This window comes from Lottia gigantea, assembly GCF_000327385.1.
Source record: "Lottia gigantea unplaced genomic scaffold LOTGIsca_24, whole genome shotgun sequence".
In the NCBI taxonomy this organism is placed as follows: domain Eukaryota; kingdom Metazoa; phylum Mollusca; class Gastropoda; family Lottiidae; genus Lottia; species Lottia gigantea.
In genome coordinates this window covers 930451-952809 of record NW_008708707.1, presented here as the reverse complement: position 1 = coordinate 952809, position 22359 = coordinate 930451, and the positions used below count along the sequence as shown (strand labels likewise).

At 33.5% G+C, this 22359-nt stretch overlaps 1 protein-coding gene across 1 annotated transcript; it reads left to right on the top strand.

The window, feature by feature from the left end:
* Window positions 1-4590: 4590 nt before the first annotated feature.
* LOTGIDRAFT_160236 (hypothetical protein) lies at window positions 4591-19634 on the top strand (the record flags this gene model as incomplete). The annotated part of the gene is made up of 25 exons (XM_009055290.1): window positions 4591-4629; window positions 5218-5338; window positions 5662-5793; window positions 6161-6289; window positions 6691-6824; window positions 8896-8973; window positions 9323-9401; window positions 9716-9841; window positions 11429-11513; window positions 12473-12574; window positions 12778-12862; window positions 13297-13449; window positions 13880-13949; window positions 14730-14840; window positions 15132-15229; window positions 15553-15668; window positions 15936-16069; window positions 16244-16548; window positions 16834-16969; window positions 17468-17553; window positions 17896-17934; window positions 18116-18157; window positions 18496-18600; window positions 19177-19263; window positions 19446-19634. 25 exons carry the CDS (start codon window positions 4591-4593, stop codon window positions 19632-19634), a joined length of 2781 nt encoding a protein of 926 aa, XP_009053538.1.
* Window positions 19635-22359: the final 2725 nt, after the last annotated feature.

Genomic DNA, 22359 nt, shown 5'->3' with positions numbered 1-22359 from the left:
GTTGTACATATTTGTCAGGATATCCTTGTCTTGGTAATATATGCAAGGAACCTTCCAGAAGACGAAGTGGATTTATATGCGGACTCTGAAACAGAGACCGATTGAGGAAAACTGTTCCAAAAAGCATCTAACCGTTGCTTTCACAATACCACATTCCTGTCATTAGAGAATAATAACCCCCCTTTGTAGGATATGAATAATCATCGTACAAAGCTTAAGGAACATGCAGTAATACCTTGTGATCTCTCCAAAATGGAAGCTACTGAATGACTCAATCGCAAATTGTCATCAGGGTACCATGTCATCAGGTGTTCCAAAGGGATAATCATACCCTGTATCCATGCATACGCAAATTCCTTATGTACAGTATTAATAGATATTTCTAGAAAGGATGTTCAATTAAAATGCAGAGTTCCGGAAGAGTGGTCAACCAACGACTTGCTTATGCCGTTTTATATCTAAATTCTAAAACTACCTTGGCCAGTGCTTTACATAGAAGTTTTTAGGAACTTCTTCACTCTTAACACTATATGGATACTTCAAAAAGGTTATGTTAGGATGATATAAGAATAGAATTACATAAAAAAAATAAAAATCACGGGCCTTGGTTATGAAGTTAGAACTATATATTTCTATGTTGTCAAATTGAAAAAGTCGGTCGCAAAGTGGCATCATGTGTTCCGGAACTGTCCTCCTTTCTGATATTGCTCAAAAACCCAGAAGCAAAGTGGTTTAAGGCGTTCCTGTAGGGCGTAATAGCTTGTTGTTCGTTGACATAACTTTTAGTATATACTTTCGTATATCAAACAATTAAAAAAGGGTGTTTCTCTCTAGGCTATGTATGATATTTGTGTAGGTGTATTTTAAAATGATGAGCATGAAGATAGCTAGTTCGACACTTGCTGACTCTTGTAGGCCTCTGATAAATATATCTGTTAGTTAAGTCAGAGTTTGGCAAAAGTCAGAAAGTTTTGATATATATGAGGCCGGGTACAACATGCACTGATAATATCTTCCCTCAATTGCACACTATGACATTGTCCGTATTATTAACCCATCGGGAGCAGAAAGTAGGATGTAAAACTCCATCAAAATTCGAATGCCCCTCTCAATCATTTACTACTATGAAGCCCGTACCATCAACCTAAATTTAGACTCAAAGATATAAATAAGAATAGAAGCATGTCATTTTAATAATAAAATACGTCAGAGTGTCGCTAGAGGCTGACTTGTGGACTAAATGACATTATTTCTAACTTGAGATATATCACTATACATATATACTGTCATTTCGCGGTTTAAGTGGGCTTTATTGAGTCATATTCGAGACAATACCGGTACTTGATTTGTATATTCGGTGATTGGGGCAATATAACGAGTGTATGTGGAGTAAAGGGAAACGTGCCCTAGAGAAGGTAGGGCTCTTTTATATCTTTTATACTTTTTCTTTAGTTAAATAGTTTTCGTTTATACTTTACTTTTATACTTGTTTTACAGGTATATACTTTAAGTAATAAACCAAACTTTGATACCACTCTGAGGTTGGGTTTGTCAACTCGGCATATCTTTTTAGAGAGTTCACATTGCTTATGTGATACATGTTATTTCCATTCTTCTCCTTACATTATCTGTTTATCGTTATACCTGATGCCACTTTACGACTATAACTTCTTCTCTACAGACCATTTTAATATAAATTGTGGCATTTTTGATACAAATTATTATCCTTTCAGTACAACATCTGGCTATTATTTGGAACACACTGACCAAAATGTCCTTTCTTGCTAAGCTGTCATTGCCATATTGAAAACATATTTCCATATGACATGGCTAGCATTATGGGAGCGAAGGGGCAATGACCCCATGGGCCATGTGTTTCCTTAAGGTTATACACACTAAATTGTATGCAATGTGGTTTCAATATCTCTAAAGGGATACGATATTCTAATACTTTTGCCCCCCCCCCCCCCTCCAATGAATTCTTTGTAAAGGGTATTTATATATAAAAAATAAGGGGACGTTTCGTTGCTGCTCTTTGCTTACAGGAAAGAACATCCCCTCTTTCCACCTTTACATTAATCCCTTGTAAAGGACCACCCCTTCCCCTTTTGCACATATCCTTTGAAATGGCACTTTAAAGGCCCTTTATATATAGTCAATGATTTAGTAAAAGGGTAGTTTAAAGGGTATTTATATGCAGTAAATAAAAGGAAGGAAGAATCAGCTGGTTATTATAGAAGCATTGTGTGATAACGTGTTAGTTATATATACTTCTAACTGGTATAATAGCTTATCAAGACCGGTTTCAGTTTTCTTTTAAAGGGATATGGATATCTAATATAGTCGTCTAATAAATAAGGAACTAAATGTATAAAGGGTATAGAACTATAGATATGTGATTGCAAATTGGATTGGTGCAAATGGATACACTTGAAAAATTTAGAAAACCTCTTTACAATCCCTTTAGGGAGAAGTAACGAGGGTTGGAGAACGATACTCTAAACAATGACGTCATAGTATTGGTAATACCTCTAAAATATTTGAAAACAACGGCTAGGAAACTTTGATCGGAGTCATAACCTCCGAGTATAAACGGACCATATTCTGATTCCCATTCTGAAAAATTTATACACGGGAAGCTTAAATTAAGCCCTAAAAAGAAAATATTTAGCTGATAACATACCTTTAACACAAACATACCTTTAACACAAAACTTGTTATACAACCAATTCTATGCATACGAATTAAAAAAAAAAACCTTAATGTATTTCATATAGATATATTTGATAGGAGTTATTCAAAAAATTTGTTTTGATTTTATACTCGAATTCCTCACCACTTTCCATTACATTCCCTTATAACATTGGACTGCTATATAGGCGTATCAAGGGTCTGATATCGACTGACTCGTGCTACCTTAGAGGATTGATACAAACAGCTTACAGCTTAAAACAAAAATTTAGTCGACCTATGGTTGCTTCCGTCTTTTTATGACAAATTTTAAAGGGAAATGACGAGAATGCAGAACAAAGGCGTAATATGACTTAAAATAAAGGCCCTATTGTTATTGCAGTCTCTCCGCGAAGCATTTATTTAAATTATTATGAATTATGTAAATTTAAAATGTCTATTTCAATCTTTGATCGTGACTAATTTGTCCTTCCTTAAGATTTTATCCAGCATATTTCGTCATCAATGTACAATAAAATATGTATTAAAGGGATATACTCGTATAATAAGAATAGGATGTTATTTTTCAAAATGATAAAAATCCTCAAGAAAGTAAAACTCATTTTCCACGTATCTTTAGAACTCTCCCTGCTGTCGTCGCCGGGTTAAGGTCTTCTGTTAACTCTAATTACACCAGTCATGCTTTATCATCTAATTAACTTATTAGCTAATTTATTATATTGTCAACATGTGTAATTAATTGTGCCGAAATATAAACTGTGTTCTACTTCTATAGTTATAAAAATATTTTGAATATTGGATAGTCTAGTCACATGGACTTTCAAAAACCTTGAACCAAGAGAACGGTGTCCAATGAATTAATGTGATTGGTCTTATTGCTCAACCAATTGGATTAATTAAAACAACATAATGCCAATCTATAGAGCACATAATCGAATTATCCGTATTCTATGATCAAGGGATAAATGTCGTCTAACTCGTACCCCTTTGACTGATCAAGATAGTGAGCTACCAGAAATATTTGATACAAATCCCAATCGCCCTTTGTCCTTTGGGCATACAGGTGATTTTTAGTACCATCAAACAAAGCGCTGACAGGGCAATCTGATAACGCTGTGAAAACAACACCTGTATTACATCAATGAATGAATGAATGAATAAAGGAGTGAGGGAATGAATGAATGAACGAACGAAACAATGAATGAATGACTAAGTAAGCGAGCGAGCGATTGGTTCTCACTGGCATGAGAGCAATGAAAGTCCAAATTTTGTTTTGTGCTCTGCTCAAAAATAACCTGTAGCTTTTCCCGAGAATTTTATCACCACTGACGTCACATTTATGAATGAAAATGTGAAATGATGAGTTGAAGGCTGACACTTTGACCGAGTAGGCTAAGGGACAAGGGCACTATGAAAGATGTAAGGCGTCAAAGTAAAAAACCAGACCGGTCGAATAACCTCAGAATATTGCCTATAAAACTTGTCGTTCTGTCAAATATTACGCTTGTCAATGTCACCATCCTTGGACCTTATTTTTTAAAGGAGGCCTATACTGTCGTCTTGCTTACCGTAGTACTTTTCAATATCTGACAATTAACGTAATTTCACTTAATTGTAGACGAACTATATGCCTGATTTTTTTCTGACATATGATACATGTAACGTGAATGAAGTTCTACCAGTCGTTAAACTAAATACATATTCATATTTCTCTTATTATTTATTTGCTCATTTTTTTTATCATTTTTGATTTTATCCATGTTTAATGTGGTATATTATGGTTGATTCCTGTACAATGCTAATGTTTTCGGTGTTTATTCCAGCCTGACGTGTGACGTCATAAAACTCATCAACCAACCAGGACGGAGAATAGTTCTCTGCCGCTAGGTGGTGAAAAGCATGGCGGATAAACAGAAGTTTGGCTATGAACAAACTCTAGTAAGTTTAATTATTTGGATATTTATGAATGACAAATGCTTACGTTATGATAAAATGGCTCTGCAGTCATCACAGAATTGAATGATATATCAGAAAATGTATGTCACTATTCAATTTTCACTATATTTTGGCCGAAACTGCCATTTTTGACACCTTAACTTGATGATATATCTTTATAAAGTAATCGTTGATGCAAATCTATTTCTTAAAAATTTACGACAAATGTAACAGAATATCTATCACCCTTATATAAAACTGTTTAAAGGGCAACAATCACGTAACCATGGGCTATCTAAAAGAAATTTAAATTCTCAATCCGTCATTGAAAGTGGCTAGACCTATGACTATGTTCAGTCAGACATGGCTGGCAAAGAGTAAATCAACAGTCCTAATTTGCAGTGCATTTTTACTAGTTGTCCCCCTTAATGATCTCTTTAAGCTTTTGTTATTGTAAGTCCGGCTTATTATTACTTATATAGGCCTGGAATATGCTTAGATCTATGTATCATTAGCTTCACTATATTGATTTTTGCATTGTGTTTATGTAGATCTACCCAATATGTTGATTATTATGTTTTTTCTCTCCAGTTATATGGACGATATTCTAGAGAGTTGGGTTCATTTGCCAAGTTCCAGGCTAAGAGATTAAAGAAAGAAGCCAAACAACAAATAGATAATAAACCACCCACTGGAATATGGAAATTTTTAGGTGAGGATTCGTCTTGATACTGTTACAGTGTTAACAAAACCTTGCACCCATGGTGAGCTTGCATATCATGGTGAAAGAATAAAAAGGCTTATTTTTAGAAAAGTGTTCCTCTACCCACTCTCTTTCCTCACTTTAACTATTTCATAGCTAATAACTACTATACATTTAATAACCCTGATTACCCTATAGATTAATCAACTGTTACAAAGTGACTTCATATATGCTTTAAGTCATATTACGTTGAGTTTAGGGTATATAACTTATTTTTGTTTACACTACTGTTCAAAGTCATTTTCAATCTCATAATGTTCTTCCAATTTCAGCTGGATGTGCCAGAGTGAGGGACTTTGTGTTCTCCAAGGTTGGAGAAGACTGGATATTTCTGGCTATATTAGGCGTATTGATGGCTTTACTTAGTTTTACTATGGATTTTATAATAGAGAAATGCCAGGAAGGTAGGTAGGATTAGATCTGTGAGGGTTTAAAAGAGGATTTTAGACTTTTAATATGTGCATTAGGCCTCAAATTAGATCATCACCATTGTTTTTGACTAAGGACCAGCAGGTAGACTGGGTCTTCAAAAACCTATGGCACAGTGATTGGAAAGTAATTTGTGATTGAGGTTGAAAAATGACTCAATTTTTAGAAGCACTGGCCTTGGCATCGGAATGTTTTCTTACCTTGAGCAGGATTCAAACCCACAGCACTTACTAACCTAGCAAATAACGAACCTACTCTGTACAGACTGAGCTATACCCTTATTTGTAAAATAAAACCGGGTTCTGTTTCTTTTCTAATATCTAAATATTATATCTATTTCAGCTAAGTTTTGGTTGTATCAAGAATTATCATTTTCTGTGACACTCCAGTATTTTGCCTGGATGTCCTACTCTATACTGTTTATATTATTTGCTACTGGCTTTACACATCTAGTTTCACCACAAGCTATAGGTAAGTACATAGAGTATAGAGACAGTGGTGTATTTTGGTGTTCCCCCTCGGGCCATGAAAAATAAAGAATTTATTCTACTTTCACTTCCAAAAACACGTGTATTTTTCCCACATTAGATAATTTTGTAGGTAAGGCCCCTCTGACCCCCCAAACATGACTCGTGCCCTTTAAAATCGGCAAAGGGGCACAGGGGAGCCCGGATAAAGGAATGTGCATACTGAGCAACTCTGGGTCCTCAGACAAATGGGTTTCAAAAGACCCCAACCCATTTCTCAAATGAAAAATACTACTTTTTCCCTCACTGTATCCAACTAGATTTTTTCACCAGATAGACTTCATAAGGTGGTCCCACCCCTCAATCTGCCCCTGTGTTTGATTGTGTCTGGTTCTCTGTTTCTAGGGTCTGGTATACCAGAAATGAAGACTATATTACGTGGTGTGATTTTAAAAGAATATTTAACATTCCGAACCCTGGTGGCTAAAATTGTCGGATTATGTGCATCATTGGGAAGTACATTACCTTTGGGGAAAGAGGTAGGAGATTCAATTATTTCTGAGATTTTTTAAAGGCCAGTCTACAGGCTAGTCCTAGACCAAACATCTTGGCATTGATCTTTCTATGATTGTCCCTATGCTAATTTTTTTATTAAATCTACATACTAGTGTAAACCATACTTAGATTTTGCAAGATGTACTCAAAAAATATAAACGATAAATATCGCGACAACCTTTGCTAAGAATTTATGTATCAGACCTACCCAGTTTTTTTTTCTGAAATACAATTGACGTATTGATAACGTAAATGCATACGTAGAAATTATGTAGGTTAAGTTCAAAGAAAGTCAAATTACTTTTAAAAAGAAAAAAAAAAGTATTAAAGTACAGAAAATGGATATAAATAGATCAGCTGATAGTTACAATGGTGTTAAAATATTAAAATTTTGAAAAAAAAAAAGAAAAATAAGTCAGTTAAAGAATAATTGATGGGAAAAATATTAAAATTTTGAAAATAAATCATCCTTTAAAAGTAGTGAAATAAGAGTGAGAGAGCTCCATGTCAATCATGTAACTTAACATATCAATCAATTGTTTACCGTAGTTACGACATTCTTTTGATAAATTACCGATTATTTATTGGTACATGTAACTAGACGTCTTTGACGTGACATTTATAACCTTTATCTTGAAATCTTTCAATAGTGTTGATCAGGGTTGTTGTTTAACTCTATTTTCTGGAGATGACTGGCAAGGCAGCATAAATATCATGAAGTATAGATAAGCAGACACAATTAATCAAGTTGCTAAATATGAGGAAAATTCCCTGAGAATCTCTGTAAATTGTCTCAGAAAATCTCTGTAAATTGTCACAAAGAATTTCTGTAGATTGTCACAAAGAATCTCTGTAAATTGTCACAAAGAATCTCTGTAAATTGTCACAAAGAATCTCTGTAAATTGTCGTAAAGTATGTGCAGTATGTGAAAAAATCGCATAAAAATCTGTGACACAGATAAATCTTTCATACAAGTAGACCTGACTCCAAAGAAGCAAGAGAAAAGTAGGATGTAAAACTCCATTCATTTCATTTCTAAAGAAGCAAGCCAAGAAACTGAGGCTTTGAGTATTGTTACACTTTATAAATCTAATGTGTCAAATTTTATGTGTTGCCCCAGGCAGGGAATATTAATGGCCTATGAATTTATCATTCTTACTTTATGTTATTTATCAAAAAATCTGACAATTGTTAGCCAAAAAAAATCTGTTTCTTTTTGTAATGTTTTTCTTCCAAATATTTGTCTTGGACGTCATGCTGTTCACTTTTTGGGGAAATAGACAAACATCAAGTCACTTGCCTTATAGTAGGAGGTATGCAACAATTTACTTGTATATGGTCTCATAAATGCTGATCTGGCTTTATCTGCTCCTAATATTTGCAACTAATATTGCTCCAATGAATTATTGGTTTTCATATCAGTAAGAGTTATTGCCCTTGTTCTTGAACACTGAAAAAATTATATTCTTTTTCCTAAAAATATTTTCTTTTGATTTTCCTAATCATAATGTGTATTTGATCATAAAATGAATTTTTTTTTTGTTAAATCAATTAGAGTTATTGCCCTTGTTATTGAGCATTTAAAATGTATTTTCTCCTAATAAACTTTTTTCTTTGAATTATGATAAACGTGATATGTACTTAATCATAAAATGGAAGTTTCTTGTGTTTTAAATTTCTGAAATAGGTGTGTATTATAAATTGTCATACACATCCTGTTTGATAAACTTTGATAGTCTTGTATAATTGCATTGTTGAAGGGACAGATTCACCATATGTTTGACCAATTGTATCTTAGTCCCAGAAACAGGAGATTTTACCTAAGTTAATCAGTAATTGTGTTAAAAGCTCACTGTCAAAATTTGAGCTTTCAAATCCATGTGTGTTCAGAATTATCCGCATTCGAAAGTTAAAAAGACGACATGTCAAGTTTCTTAAAACTCTGTGAAATTTCTTACATTTTTAGTACTTCTGAAGACTATTTACATATATTCAACCCCTCCAAATGGCGCATCTGTCCCTTGGATTAATATTATTTTCTATTGTACTTTCAGGGTCCATTTGTACATATAGCTAGTATTGTAGCAACTTTACTAAGTAAACTAGTAACTTCATTCCGTGGTATATATGAGGTATGTTTTTACTACATATACAGACAAATAATAACAGGGCCATATCTACATATACAGACAAATAATGGCAGGGCCATATCTACATATACAGACAAATAATAGCATGGCCATATCTACATATACAGGCAAATAATGTCAGGGCGATATCTACATATACAGACAAATAATAGCAGGGCCATATCTACATATACAGACAAATAATGGCATGGCCATATCTACATATACAGGCAAATAATGTCAGGGCCATATCTATATATGCAGGCAAATAATGTCACAGCCATATCTATATATACAGGCAAATAATGTCGATTATTCCAAATGCATCCAGGGCCCTAACTTTATTTTCCAGAATGAATCAAGGCGGTGTGAGATGCTGGCCGCAGCCTGTGCTGTTGGGGTGGCAGGAACATTTGCTGCACCAATTGGTGGTTAGTATATATGTAAAATATAAGATTACTCTATATTGTTCCCTGGGGACACAGATATATTTTTGCCTTTGATCTTTTATGGTTTTCGCAGGTCTGTAGGGCTAACATGAAAATCTAGTCATTTGGATGGGACCTGAGGCCTGCAGACTGTATCAAGATCCCTTAGCAGACTAACATCGCTGTACTGACAAAATTTTCCTCATTACACACTGCATGGTGTCGCACATCATCATTAACCCAATTAGGTGCAGAAAAGTAGAACAGAAACCACCATTTTATTTATTTTTTATTTTTTGATGCTCTCTGTTTTGCAGGTGTACTATTCAGTATTGAAGTAACTGCCACTTATTTTGCTGTGAGAAATTATTGGAGAGGATTTTTCTCTGCTGTTTGTGGAGCCTTAGTGTTCAGATTACTGGCTTTATGGTTTAAAGATGAAGGTAGTATATCAAATTACTCTTACCTTGTTTCTGTAATGAGGAAAATGTCTGTAGATTTGAGCCCAATTACCTTCAGACCTTTTACAGTAGTGCAACAGAGTTGTAAAATTGGCTGTGTTCTTTTTGTGGCTCTCTTTCTTGGTGTCTTTTACGTCTCTAATCAGACAAGACTGGCTAGAAAGACAAAACCAGCAAAGCATGATTCATTGATGTTAACATCTCTTTATCAGTGTATCCTAATATATTGTTATTCCAATCAGAAGCCCTTGCAAATTACCTCTATTAATCTTGACATTTTTGACTTCTAATTGGACATGAACGGTAAAAACATTTAAGTCTGCCTTCTTGTCAACTATAATAACATTGTGTTAATACTTTTTTTGCCATTTGTATTGTCTGTTTATAACATTAAATAAGAATTTTATTATTGTTAGAGTCATAAATGTTGGCATGCCATTCTTTTTTTCATCTGCACTAAGATAAAATATAACAGAATCCCTTGACATCTTGACAGTTAGGTTTATTATCAAATGTTTCTAAATTAGTTGACATTCAGTATGTATTGGGATTGTCAGTTCGACATTTTATAAATGTGATGCAATTGTTAGAACAGAACCATTCGTAGTTTTCATATCAACTGACCCCTTTATAGGGAGCAAACTGGCAGGTCTGGGCTCGTTGAACAAATTGGTCGTCCACTCCACTCCAATGGGTAAATGATTGTGAGATTATGACACTGGTCTCTCCAAGCTGGTTCTTTGCTCTACCCTTCTGGGCTCTAGTCTAGCCCTGCCTTTAATTCCAACTATCTGTACCACTGTAGCACAATTGGTCTGATGGAAGTTTTAGCAGACTTGTGCTGTATTCGTTACCTCTAGGAAAAATGGGAAGTTGGAAGCTTTCCAGTTGGAAATAGAATTCGAATGCACTGAGAGTGAGTGGGAGAACAATTTCTGAAAATTGTAAGCCAGTCTAATTTAAATATAACTGTGACATTTCGAAGTTTTAATATATGTAAAAATTTTCCATGCGTGAACATGTTGATGAATGAAAAGTAAAAATGTATTTTATTGAGGGTGTTAACAGACTCTCTGTCTACTACATATTTTACATGACATTCCTGTACAGATTAGTGCATTTGTGATGCATATAACACTGAACACCATAAATGCTTATATTAAGAACACGAAATGAAAAAAGAACATGAAAAAAGACATAAAAATTGTTAAAAGAACATCAAGAATGAGGTTTACGATTAATGTTTGTGTAAAATTATTCAATTTGAAAAAATTATCATCTAAAAAGAACATCATTAATATTATAACATAAATTTTGCTAGACGAACATCATAATAGTTGTTAAAAGAACATCATAGTAGATGTAAAAAGAACATCATAAAAGATGTAAAAAGAACATCATAAGAGTGCACAGTTTTAAAAAAACATCATCAAAGATATAAAAAAAACATCATCAAAGATATAAAAAGAACATCAGAAAAGTGAAAAGTTTAAAAAGAACATCATAATAATTGTAAAAAGAACATATTGTACAACAGCAATGTCATATTCTTTTATTTCCATTTTTCAGAAACCATTACAGCTTTATTTAAAACAAGTTTACGTTCAGAATTTCCCTTTGATGCCTTAGAATTAATTGCTTTTGCTGCTATTGGGTAAGTAAAACATTTCCAGCTATATTAGATTTGAATAACTAATATATTCGACCTCCATTTAGGGTTATTGATATTTTTCTTTCATCATTATTTTTTGTTATGTATTTCTATAGTAAATATGTGATTAAAGAAAACCAAATTCATAGATTATGTGAATAATCTCTGCCAGACATTTTTTGCTCCAGTCAGACATTGTTGTCAAACACAGCCAAATCAGCAGTCTAATGGTTTTATGCACACCATCTTATTCAGATAATGTACTACCATGAATGTTGTCTGTTATTTTAAATATTGCATAAATATGCGCATATCATTAACTTATTTAATTTTAAAAATACTTCAAAGTGCACACTTGATGCACTATTTTCTCAGAATTATGTACCATCATGTATCATATCTCCTTCATTTTTAATGTTGCATAAATATGCGCATATCATTATCTCATTTTATCGTGACATCAAACAATACAACCTTACTAGTAAACATGATTTGCATAAAGTTGACAGGTGTATGCATGATAAATATTATTTTCATATAACCACATTAAAATGTATTAATATTGAGATGTGTTTTTAAGCTAATATAACTCATATAAAGGCTTTGAAATTGAATTTTTTAAAGGGAGCTAGTCCTCTAAAGAATTTTTACAAGCTGACAAAGCTCAATATCAGCTTTATATATATACCCAAATATTTGGGTAGAATCACTTTATTTTTGTTAATGTTAATAGTCAATGGTCTTCAGAGGATCAAATTATATAGAAATAACATGAAAGTATGTTGGTTTTACAATGTTCTGGGTCAGCCAAAATAAAGTGAAATTCTACACATCTGTTTCAAATCTTTTCATTTCACTATTTTTGTATCTTGCTCTTTCAATGAATGCTAATTATTTGTGTATAAATTTCCTTTAAATTCTCTTTGTTTTCAGAATTTATAATAATTATATTTTAATTTCAGTATAGCGTGTGGGTTTGGTGGAGCACTGTTTATAGTAACACATAGAAAAGTTGTTTTATTTACTCGAAAAAGAAAAAGATTATCTTCATTTTTACAAAAAAAGTAAGCTCTGTTTATTTTATTTTCTATTTTCAAATCATTGAATTACAAGATTAGTTATCTTTGCTTATTATCCCAGGGACCTAGTATGGATAATCCAGGAAAGATCAATGGCAAGAGGTTTTGCCCAAGATCATAGTGATACACAGGATTATCATGAAGCTAAATAACAAAAGGATGTAAAACTCTATTGTATTTATTTTCAGTCGTTTTATATATCCTGGTTTTATAGCCTTGTTAATATCAACTTTAACATTCCCGCCTGGTCTCGGACAATTCTTTGCTGGTCAGGTAATATATTTTGTTATTCTGTTATTATAAAATTTGAAAATCTTGATCAAGAACATCAAGGTGTAAGAGATTCCTCATTTGAAGGGTGCACTGTCTTCCAAAAATATTAAAAAGATTTAAAAGAAGAACTAAGGTTATTGTAGAAACCTCGTCAAGAGTTACTGCCCTTGTATTGATATATAGTTATTAATGTTTGTGGACTGGGTTTGATATGATATGTTTATTTATTCTGAAAAAATTTCTTAAAATGTTCATATAAACTAAGGTTACTGTGGAAACCTCTTATGAGTTATTGCCCTTGTATTGGCGGTTATGTTTATCTCTAGTTTACAGGACAAACTAATGAGTTATTGCCCTTGTATTCGCAGTTATATTTCTATCTCTAGTTAACAGGACAACAGTCTGTCATTGAGTTATTGCCCTTGTATTTGTAGCTTACAGGACGACAAGCTGTGAATGAGTTATTCAGTAATATAACATGGACTACAGGACAAGCTGATGATCTTGATGATGAAGCTATCTTAAGTCACTGGCATCATCCACTTACCAACATGTACGTGACACTGGTCTTCTTTATTATAATGACTGTAAGTATAACAACTTATTATCTTGTTGAGTTAAAAAACTTGCTTGCTTACCAGCAGGTCCAGGGTTCAGTTTGAGACAAAAATCTCAAGTCTATCGTTTTCCACCGTGTCGATAATAATGTGCGGAGCATGCAATTGAAAGGAAAAGGAATCTGATTGGATGATGACGGTCTGTCTTTCTTGACGATAACACAATCAGAGACAATTATCAAACTTGTTTGATATTATAAATCCTGTCGGTGACACGATAATCTTGTCTTGAAAGCACGGGCAATATTTTACTCAGGATTCGAGTCAGAGACAAAAATATCCGACCAAGGCCGCTTGTGTGCCCGCACCTTTAGTAAACCAAGTGGCAACATTCTTTAAGGCATGAATCTGAACCAGAATTGATTTTTAGTTTAATTGTATGATTGTTATTTTTTTGTAGTTTATAAATGGAGTATTAGCCAACACTCTACCAATTCCAGCTGGTATCTTTGTACCTGTTTTTACTGTGGGTAGGTTCAACCATTTTTTATTTATCAACTTTTTTGACACTTCTCTGCAAGTTCATTTCAGGAGAGGTCAAACCTTACCCTTTGATGAAGAGGTTGTCTTAAACTCGTGGACAGTGAAAGTATCCATTTGCACAATTCCCGTATTCAATCAGACGTCTGTGGGTCCAATCAGACGTCAGTAGTATATGAGCTTATAGATTGGTCGCATAGGGGGAATCCCCATTCCATTTCATTTCATAGGGAAAATGCAACCAATATATAAGCTCCCAAAAAGACCTAAACTCCCTACATTTCATAAATTCTTACACCTAAATTCCCTACATTTCATAAATTCTTACACTAAAAAAGACCTAAACTCCCTATAAATTCTTACACCTAAACACCCTTACATTTCATACACTAAAAACACCTTCAATCAATTTCCTACATTCCATCAAAAAGAGAGTATACTCTCACTTATAAAATGAAAAATGAAATGGAATGGGGATTCCCCCTAAGCGACCAATCTATAAGCTCATGTACTACTGACGTCTGTGGGTCCAATCAGACGTCTGTGGGTCCAATCAGACGTCTGTGGGTCCAATCAGACATCTGTGGGTCTTGCAATCCCACTAATTCTAAGTGTCATGTGACACCACTATCTCCAAGGCCTTAAGTTATCATTAACAGATTCTGTGATAGTTGTGTCATAGAACACATAGTTTTAGTAGAATTACAAGACCCACAGACTGAAAATTTGATACATTAGAAAGACAATAGAAAGTTTAATTTATATTGTAGGTGCAGCATTCGGTAGATTAGTAGGTGAAAGTATGGCTGCCTGGTTTCCTGCTGGTATAAGATCAGGAGATATTGTGAGAAAAATAGTACCTGGTGGCTACGCTGTAGTAGGTAAGATCTAATTTCACATTTTCTCAATTTTATTGATCATATAACTCCAATTTAGAGAGGGTATGGGATAAAAATAAAAAATCTGTGGCATGGCAAAACTGAAACAGAAAAGAAGACTAATCAGGGTTTTATCAAAGGAGAAAAGCATGTAGCATTTGTGTCTGATCTATTTAGAATAATTTTGATTTGTGTCTGCATATTCATTGCCACAAAACTCCATCTTAATTTGTTTTGTCACAGAAGACAAGCTTGTAGCATTCGCGTCTGACCTTTTCTTGGATTTCTTTTTAGGAGCAGCCTCATTATCTGGCAGTGTTACTAGAACTATATCAACATCTGTTATAGTGTTTGAACTTACTGGACAAATAAATCATGTCCTACCAGCTGTGGTAAGTTTTTAGTTTAAATGGAGATGATTCATTCTGTGTTGGATGGTGATGAGAACAAAGTCTCATGAAAGCACTGGCCTAGGTCACAAAGTAAAGATTTATGATATAACAAGGGCAAGTTAAAGGTTAAGATAATTAGATATGTTAACTATGGATGTCTCTGTAATACTATCATTTCTTTAACTGAAATAGCTGGAAATATATCTGTGGCTTAGGCTTATTTTATTCCCTATATGTAACTCGGAATTTTCTTTTGTATCAGATAGTAGACAAACTGAATTCTTGAAGACACTCTGGTGATCGTATGCTTTTATTATTTTCAGATATCAGTACTAATAGCCAATGCTGTAGCTAATAAACTACAACCATCATTTTATGATTCCATTATTCAATTGAAAAAACTTCCATATTTACCAGATATTGTCTCAACTAAGGCAGAGTGAGTTATCTTTCTTTCTTGATTTTGTTTGCCTATACTTAATGCTATCTTACCTTGTCTGCGTTTTGCCTCTCAATATTATGGTGTCTGCCTTTTGCCTCTCAATAGTATGGTGTCTGTGTTTTGTCATTCAATATAATGGTGTCTGTGTTTTGCCTCTCAATATAATGGTGTCTGTGTTTTGCCTCTCAATATTGTGGTGTCTGCGTTATGCCAGTTATGCTATCACAAGTATCCATTTGTTATTTTCTTCTTCATTTTATTCAGCACATGGAATGTGTTTGTAGAAGATTTTATGGTGAAAGATGTTCATTTTATTAGTTTTAATTTTTCCTATGGTGAACTACACGATTTATTGATGGCCACATATTTTAAAGCTTATCCCTTGGTGGATTCTGCAGGTAAATTTTTATCATAAAATAATGATAATTTAATCCATAAACTATTGGTGTTTTAAATCTCAGAATTGTGTTTATCATCTCTTAACTAAATTGTGTTATCTAAATGTTTTCAATCTTTAGATTAAATCGTGTTTCCCATCTCCAAATGATTACAAATTGTGTTTTCCATTTCAGAATCCATGATTTTATTAGGTTCAGTACAACGCTATGAGTTAGAGAGAATTTTATGGTTACATTTAAGCCATGATAGAAAAATAATACCTATGGAAATGAGTGATGATGATTCACCCCCACCCCCATCAGGTCGTTCCTCGCCCCTAGAGTTCAGTCCCCCTGTCACTATTATTGAAGAGGATGTGACCGATACGTCAGCAGGAGTTCGTCCCAGATTTATGGTCACCAAAGTTGACGAGGAAAACAACGATGAAGTAGATTCAAAACCAGAGAAGAAAGAAAATAAAATGCAATTTTTACAAGTGGTGTGTATAATTTGTATATTTTTCATTACATAGTTCAGTTTATTAGACTATTTTTCATCGGTAGATGTGAGTGAAATAGAGGGTTTGATTCTTCCAAATGTACAGGACGTTCTGATGGTGCTCAATCAAAAATCACTTTAAACAATTAATGGAATTTCAGAAAGTATGACTGGAAAATGGAATGGTGTAAATCGATGCTATCAATGTCTCTGATACACATTAACAATACAGAAAACTCTTAACAATCTCTTTAAAATAATAAGTATCTGTGTATTTTGTTTTCAGCCTTCTGCAAATTTTGTAAATGAAACCCAATCAGATACATATAATACAATTCATGGTCCAGTTAGATCTATATTGAAAAAATCATCTTCAGATGATAATATGTTAAAACGTAGAGCCAGTACTGGAGATTTAAAAGGTAGGTTAGGAACATTTATCACAAGCTTTTAGCTCTTTTAAGTGGCCATCCTGTATAGAAAGGATTAAGCTCTTGATGAATATCACCTATGATATGTGCTTACGATTTTAAAAAGCGCATATAAGAGCCCTAGAATAAAAAATTAAAGGTGATATCCCAGATGAAAAATTGCGAAACTCATAGTAGGGTTGTAATATGTATATCAGTTTGGAAATGACTTATTGATATGCTTAGGGTCGTATGCAGCGCTCTTACCTTGACTTAAGTTAAACTTTACAAAGTTTGGATTAAGGCTTTCATTTTCTACATTTGATAGTCAAATTTAAGCACGACTTTCATAAAGATCGACTGGTGAATACCTAAAGTTAGACTTAAATCAAAGTTTAGGTAAAGTACGAGCGCTGCATATGGCCCCAAGAGTATTATCTTTGAACTGTTATCTTCAAAATTTGAGTTTAATGAAAATCTAATCCACGATGTTTGCTATTGTAATTTCAGCTGCAATGGATTTAGATGTATATTATAGAAAATTATCAAAAACTCGTAAGGAGAGTATACTAGAAGATAAACCATTCATTATCAAAGTAAGTAGGAAAATCTTCATACTGTAGAGTCATCTAAATTGTTGCTGTACAACATTGGCAATGAGAAGGGAGGAGGGGGCATAGTGACAGACCTAGTTGGTCTATTAAATCAAGGCTTGTTATCATTATCTTTTTTAAGGTGGTGGAATTTATAAAAAGAGTAGAGAGGGGACATGGTGACCCAAGGTTTTAAGACATGTCTGGTTTTGGCCCTCTCTCAAATTTCTTATAACTGAGTTATGTGTCTGGTACCTTGAGCTCCCCTTGACAATTTTGTATCCCCAACACGGCCCATTATTTTTGTATATTATTCTATTATATTTTCATAAATTAACATTACAGAAAGGCAGTTTAGCAAGTTTATGTAAAAAAGTTAGATTGGTAAGTTTTGTTTCCATCTCCATTCTTTAACATCGTTTTTGCAGGTAGCAGGGTGGGTGAATTTTTTCTCAAGGGTGGGAGGGGAGGGGGTAGAGAAATTGTTTCTTAATTTAATTACGCATTCATTCGTTGTAGATTTGTTTATCAATTTAGAAATAAAATGTTTTCTTTATCTTTTCAGCCACAAGAACCAACACGAGTCAAACATTTAACAAAAGATGAGGTTTGTTATTTAAAATATGAACTTAAATAGCAAGATCTGAAATGCATTGAATATTAAAAGTGTCTTCAGCATGTCTGATAATGCTCACATTTCCTGAGCACCTGATACCTTTGTATGACTGGCTTTATCAACTCTTCCCTTTTAGAGAGTTCAGACTAACAGACTATCGATAGTGACCGAAAGACCTTTTGCCAAAATTTCAATTTTTATTGGCTCTATCTATAATGTGCACCCAAAGTTTGGTAAGCTCTCTTTAGGGTAAAAGCTGTGCATTATACTCACAAATATACAGTATTGGTAGAATTCTTTTAATGCTCTTTATGTTTAAATGTTTACAGCAAGATAGATGGGAATTTGATCAACTGTTAGTTCCTATACAATGGGAAGGTGTTCAGATTGATCCAGCACCATTCCAGTTAGTAGAAAGAACCTCATTACATAAGGTAATATATGATAGATGTTGTTTTGGACTATTAATACTCCTTTTCTTTGTTTGGTTGCCTCTTGTAACCATCTTGCTTTCTATAAGCATAGGTAAAAACAGGGAGTGGCGTTACCAGCCTTCCGAGACTGGGGGTACATATAGGCGGCAGACTGACTCAATGGGGGGACAACTGTTGAGGCTGAATTCAAATTCTGGCTAATCTGTGGTGGTGTTGTAGTCACAAACATCTCATAGAGCGTCTGACAGGGTTCTCTCCAGAAAATTTTAGAAAAAATGAATTGTTTTTGTGCATTCTGACATTTTTGGAGAAAAAAGGTAGACATTTAGATTTGTTGAAAATAAAGTGGGGGTACAATTGGGGGTGCAAACCACTTCTCTAGGGGGGCAAGTACCCTAACAGGTGCAGCCACTTGAAAAGAGCTTCGACCAAGACAGAAATATTCTAATCCACTGCTAGTATTAAATTTTGCTAATTAAAACTGTCCAAGAGATCTCTTTTGTTGCTCGTTAATGATTGATTTATTGAAAGAATAATAGTTTGATTTATGATATTGTCCTGGAATCTTTATTACAGGTTCATTCACTGTTTTCTCTACTGGGATTAAATCATACGTATGTTACCAATACTGGTAGATTGATGGGAGTAGTGGGGGTGAAAGAGGTAAGTTATTTCCCTTTATGAATGACTTCACAAGCTGGCTGTCTGCAGGTCCATGTTGCATTGTGCCGCATGATACACATCAGTCTGGCTGTACCAGTGATGCAGGTCAAAGAAAAAATTTCTCTCTGCTGTATTTTATCTGTAAAATTGCAAGCAATGACTGTGGTCTGGTTTATTTATAGCTTCGAGCTGCAGTTCAAGGTCATCTGGAAGACCAAGGAAAGAGTAAACAAACAACAACAGAAGAAGAACTTGATTCTGATGAGGATATTGGTGACCCAGCTGAGCTAGAGGTCGTTCAGCCTCGTCCAAGAGATGATTTTACTCTCGTAGATACCACGAAACATCCTGATCCTGAAAGTGCTGCATGATGGGATAGCAGTGATATGTAAATTATTGACGCAAAAACACGTTTAAGACCAATTGGAATTCTTTTGAAAGTGAATGTGTATTTATACTGGTGATGATTAAGAATTGAGGATTTGATATTTGAAAAGACTTGGATTAAAGATTCTTAGTTCTGTGGATTCTCAGACTAGAGAATGTTCAGAATTTGGGATGTAGTGTTCTCATAATTTTGGATACTATCATGGATTATGGATGTGGAACAGAAGGGGAGAAGCCTTTACAACTTTAAGAGTGATACAGAAAAAGGATGCTTTCTGAAGATATTTTGCAATTTTTACTTTTATATATACTGAAATATAATCTCAGGGATTTGTTGTCATGGGAACAAGATTTTAAGGCCACGATTTATATATATGGTGCTAAATGTCGTTCAAAATGTACATTGTATTTTAATGTCTCTATGGTTTGGTGTCATTAGTCAGGATTAACAAGTATTTTATTTCTTTTTGTTATAACAAATCATGCATTTAAAAGACTGGATATTACAATCTAAAGTTTTGTACCAGGATAACACTGTATTTACCAATATATCTAAAAAATGATATGCACAAATCTTTTTTTCAATGAGTTATATACAGTATAATTGCAAATATAATGCACACCTCTTCCTACCTTACTTACTTACATCTTGACTTTACCATCTGATAACTCTCTGTATCAATTCTACATATATCTGGTGATTATTGTTGTCACCTTATGACATATAATAGTACTTACTTTGGATCTAGCAGATGGTAACACCCCTGATAGCTTGCTAGGACCTAGTATTAATACTCAATAATACATAAAGTAGATAGGTTTACATGGTACCCCCCTCAATTCTTGCAAGGGTCAAGTTTGATACTCAATTTTGTATTATAAAGAATCTTGAAAGGATGAAAATCTCATGTGAATAATAAACAACAATATTGTACAAAAACACTACAATTTTATACTAAAACACATCAGTTTTGCACAAAAAGCACAACCACTTTGTACTAAAAGCACAACTACTTTGTACAACAAGCACAACTACTTTGTACAACAAGCACAACCACTTTGTATAAAAAATACAACAATTTTGTACAAAAAGCTAAGAACTGTACAGATATTTTATTGTTTAATTTTACTTACTACTCCATACAAGCATAATCATTACTTAATATTCATAATAGAGAGTTCAATAGCCAGCAGACCCTGTCTTACTCAAGAAATTTAACATTTCTCTCAAGAACTGACATAATTAAAGTTATTGGCCCAATTATTGGCTCAAAATTATCTTGCATTATATAAATGTAATTCAAAGTAATTTTTGAAAATATTTTTTCTTTGGGACTGCATCTTTAAATTAAGCAAAAAATGCAGTCTCTATTGAGCAAATTATTCCAGACTAATTAGGCAGAGAATGCTTACATTGAATGGTCTTTGTGTTCATTTTGGTTCTTTATTTTTGAAAAGTTTATATGTAATCCTCTTTTTTTTGGATGGTATATAGTTTTTCTGTACAAAAGGGTGTATATTTACGTATAATATTAACTGCTAATAAGATTTTACTCATAGTAAATGGTAACATTTTTCTGTACATGTGTAAAAACAAGGTCTTGATATATGTATTATATTATATACCGTATTCATAGTAAAAAGCGCACAAATAATTTCGAAATTTTATATTTCATTGTATATCTATGTATAATAGATTTTAAATCAGGTGATTCAATAGCCAGTGCTTGCGGAAGTGAACTTGTCTAACATACCTCTTGCATATAAATGCAATTACTAATTATGTATTTACTAATGGGGTAATATCCCTTTAAAATGAGATTCAGATTATAATTCTATGTGCCTTGTGCCTTGATAGCACTAGACTTTGAATAATATTAAAAAATAATGAGTATGAAATTAAAGGGTGGTATCCCTTGAAATTGATTTATTTTTGAATTGATTATATTATTTTCCTTGTGCCTTATGATATGATGTAATAATATATTTGAATAATGTTATTCCACAAAATAATTGATGCAAAATTATAGGACAAAATCCCTACAATGATATTTCTTTAAAGTGATTGTAAAGAAGAGGTTTTCTAAAATTGTTATATGTATCACTGATAGCATCAATTTGCACCATTCCATTTTTCAATCAGACGTCTGTGGTTAGTTTAAGTAGAATTTCAGGAACCGCAGACGACTTTTGAATGGTACAAATTGATGATATCAGTGTCCCTGATACACATAAGAAATGTAGACAACTTATTTAGAATCCCTTGAAACAATGATGGTCCACCAAGTATGGAAGTTAAAGATATATATTATAAGAGTGAAGTGATAATATATGTATAACAAGGTGTAAGTTTATTGTTAAATATATAAGATAATATAAATACTGTTATGTAAAGTTTGAATTATATAATAACTTTATAATAATTGTATGATATGTATATACACAAGCATCATAAATCATATATATTCGTAGCATTTTGTGTTACTTGAATTTGGGGTGGCTTAGCCAGGCTTACCCAGTTAGACATCCTGCCCCACCACTGGTCCTATATCTACAGGTTTGGATTTTCATTCCAACATAAGGTCTGATGACAAGGGACGACATAATTTTTCAAGCATGCTCAGAGGCAATCATTAAATGATTAAGAATTGGAGAGGGGGTTGGGGTGCCGCAAAAGAAACGCCATTGTCTTTGCTTATTAAAGATTGT